Source organism: Arachis ipaensis, chromosome B03 (assembly GCF_000816755.2).
Source record: "Arachis ipaensis cultivar K30076 chromosome B03, Araip1.1, whole genome shotgun sequence".
Taxonomy (NCBI): Eukaryota; Viridiplantae; Streptophyta; class Magnoliopsida; order Fabales; family Fabaceae; genus Arachis; species Arachis ipaensis.
This window is the reverse complement of record NC_029787.2, coordinates 29227921-29231225: the sequence shown is the minus strand read 5'-3', so window position 1 is coordinate 29231225 and position 3305 is coordinate 29227921. Positions and strand designations below refer to the sequence as shown.

At 37.7% G+C, this 3305-nt stretch overlaps 1 protein-coding gene across 1 annotated transcript in view; it reads left to right on the top strand.

The window, feature by feature from the left end:
* The window catches only part of LOC107630073 (malate dehydrogenase, mitochondrial), a gene marked incomplete in the record, with an annotated part of 2815 nt that extends 94 nt beyond the window's left edge, over nucleotides 1-2721 (top strand). The window contains 7 exon segments of the mRNA XM_016333104.2: nucleotides 5-184; nucleotides 772-945; nucleotides 1435-1603; nucleotides 1691-1752; nucleotides 1841-1962; nucleotides 2054-2171; nucleotides 2358-2721. Of these exon segments, the coding sequence (XP_016188590.1) occupies nucleotides 5-184; nucleotides 772-945; nucleotides 1435-1603; nucleotides 1691-1752; nucleotides 1841-1962; nucleotides 2054-2171; nucleotides 2358-2495 (963 nt within the window).

Genomic DNA, 3305 nt, shown 5'->3' with positions numbered 1-3305 from the left:
TGGGTACTCCTCCGAGTCGACCCCCGAGCGCAAGGTCGTTGTTCTCGGGGCCGCCGGCGGCATCGGCCAGCCCCTATCCCTCCTCATGAAGCTCAACCCACTCGTGACTAGCCTCTCCCTTTACGATATCGCCGGCACGCCCGGCGTCGCCGCTGATGTCAGCCACGTCAACACCAGATCTGAGGTACAAACAACCTATCCACCCCTCTTTCACTGCAGTTTCCGCAAAAGAATAAAAGAAAAATCATAATGTGTTTATTTACTTTCCTTCTGTTGACCCATTTTGTGTTTGTGTCCGATCATGTCCGAGTGTAGTCTGTTCAGCTGTTTAATCGAATTGGACTGTTGATTTACCGTTTTGCCCTTTTTTGTTTTTGGCCAAAGATGCAAGCTTTTACTATGCTTTGCTGTTAATGGCAGAGTGGATTTAGTTGTGCACTGATATGATACCTTTCCTGCGGATTCACTGCCTTTAGTGTAGTTCAATTTTATGTTATATGAAAAGTTGGTATCTGTTCTACTATTTTTCCGGAATTATAAAAGCTGCAAGATTTATGTTGTCGGCATTATAAAGTCACTAATGTATGTGTTTTATTTTGAGGAAAGTGGGTAAGCAAAGTTGCATGCTATTTAGTTTTTATTTTATTTTATTTTATGTTGGAGTACAATTGATTGAACTGTTTCTCTGAGATATGCTAATGTATACATTTTGGTGATGGTTGTTTTTTGGAGCGAATTGATTGAGTTGTTATTTGTGAATTGTGAGTGTAGGTCGCTGGATATCAAGGCGAAGGAGAGCTTGGAAAAGCTTTGGAGGGAGCTGATGTCGTTATAATCCCAGCTGGTGTTCCCAGGAAGCCTGGAATGACTCGCGATGATCTCTTCAACATTAATGCCGGCATTGTCAAGTCTCTGTGCACTGCTATTTCCAAGTACTGCCCCACGGTGAGTATATCTTTCCTTCAGTTGCTTTTATATTTTGTTTTTATGTGGTTGTCGGTGTTGTATACTTGTATTCGGCCAGGAAAAAATGTTATATGCTTCGGTGAACGAAATCAGAAATGTGTTATATACTATGAGCTGCACTTGAAGTTTGGTTTTTTGACTTTTTTGTATATCATTTTCATTCAAAACAAAATATTCTGGTGAATCCGAGTGGTTAATAATTCTATTGGATTTGATGGCTTATAGTTGTATATGTGTATCTGTGAATTTAAAATATAAGATTTTACACTAATTTGGAAATTTGGAGACCAAGGGTCGGAGTATACTATTCATCACATCAAATGCATTGCATACCGAGTATTTTTACACATTAAATGTATGTTTGGAGGAAATTTGTTATCCCCTGTGCTAATGCACTTTAGGATATACCCTTAAGGTCAGTTCAGATTTTTTGATACTGACTTTTTTCTCACTTATTTGATCAATCAGGCCCTTGTTAACATGATTAGCAATCCTGTGAACTCCACTGTTCCCATTGCTGCCGAGGTTTTCAAGAAGGCAGGGACATATGATGAGAAGAGGTTGTTTGGGGTCACCACCCTTGATGTTGTTAGGGCAAAAACTTTTTATGCTGGAAAGGCCAATGTTCCGGTTGCTGGTATGTTGAGTGTGGGAAACTCATAATTACTCTAATGTCTTACTTTTATTTTACATAACTTATGGCTTCTTTTTCATATGCATGCAGGGGTCAATGTACCGGTTATAGGTGGCCATGCAGGCATCACTATTCTGCCATTATTTTCTCAAGTACCTTGTTGTTCTTCAACTTTTATCTTCCTGTGATTAGCTTAGTATGCATTTACTGACCTTTTAAAACCATTCTTCACTACTGTAGGCAACACCGAAAGCCAATTTGGATCATGATGTCATAGTAGCTCTTACGAAGAGAACACAAGATGGTGGAACGGAAGTTGTTGAAGCCAAGGCGGGAAAGGGTTCTGCAACTTTGTCAATGGCGTAAGTGTGGGTTTTATTAGTGTATATGCGGAAACTATTCTTGATCTTAACACACAAAGATAATATAAGCCAAAAATTATGACTGCTACAGTTATGCCGGAGCTCTCTTTGCTGATGCTTGTCTCAAGGGCCTCAATGGTGTCCCAGATGTTGTTGAGTGTTCGTTTGTGCAATCTAATGTTACTGAACTTCCTTTCTTCGCTTCAAAGGTCAATGCTTTGTTGCTCTTTCACCTATATTCCGTATTTCAAATTATACTGCACCACATACATTAAATACCTTGTTATTTAGCCATGAATCGCCATCTGGTTTATGAATCTATTTTCTGTAGAAACAGTGGTCATGGTAATTTTTCCGTTTCCTGGCACTGATAAAAATGCGGAAATATCTTGCAGGTGAGACTCGGAAAGAATGGTGTGGAGGAAGTTCTGGGATTGGGGGCTCTTTCAGATTATGAGAAACAAGGCCTTGAAAACCTTAAGCCCGAGCTCTTGGCATCTATTGAGAAGGGAATCAAATTCGCCAACCAATAATTTAAATAGTCTGGCATGTTGAAATTTTGCAATTTCAGAACCGGTGTTGTAATGTTGGCAGCGGTTATGGCTGCTTTGTTGTGTTATTTAGAATTAGGTGAGGCCCCAATTTAATAATATCTGTGAGAGCATCTTGTTGCAAAAGAGATTGATCATCAAACCCATTGAGGATTCACCATTTGATTCATAATGATCCCTTTTGAGATTAATTTATGGCTTTCAATAATCCGATTGGTGCATGTAGTTTTAATTCATTTAATTTGGTTGACTCTTTTAACTTTCTGAAAGGAAGATCTACTAGCTTCATAGCCTTCGCCGCAAGGATGCTTATGATTTTGGAAAATGAAAAACAGAAAGCACAGAAAACTGTTTCTCAGGTTAATTTCTGTAGTCACTATTAGGCTTGGTTTGTGTATATATCCGACATAAACACAGACAGACATGAAAGTCATAAATATGTGTACAGTGATTGGAATTAGCAATCGGAGTCTAATATTGTTTATGTAGGTTGTTCAATTGCGGGAAACAACGGCAGAAGAATGGTTCCATACTGAACTTCAATTTGCTATTTGCTAAATGCTATTAACAAAATAGTGAACATTAAATCTTAAGAAGGATCATGTATATATAAGGCATATGACAAATCCATGCTAGACGCTTGTCGTAGACCTTATAACTAATTATAGAGTAAAGTATTGAATTATTCTTTAACATTTAAGTTTTAATTTTGTCAACATTTAAAACATTTTATTTTTATTTCAAATATTTTATTTTATTTTATTTTATTTTAGTTTTTTTTTTGATTTTTGA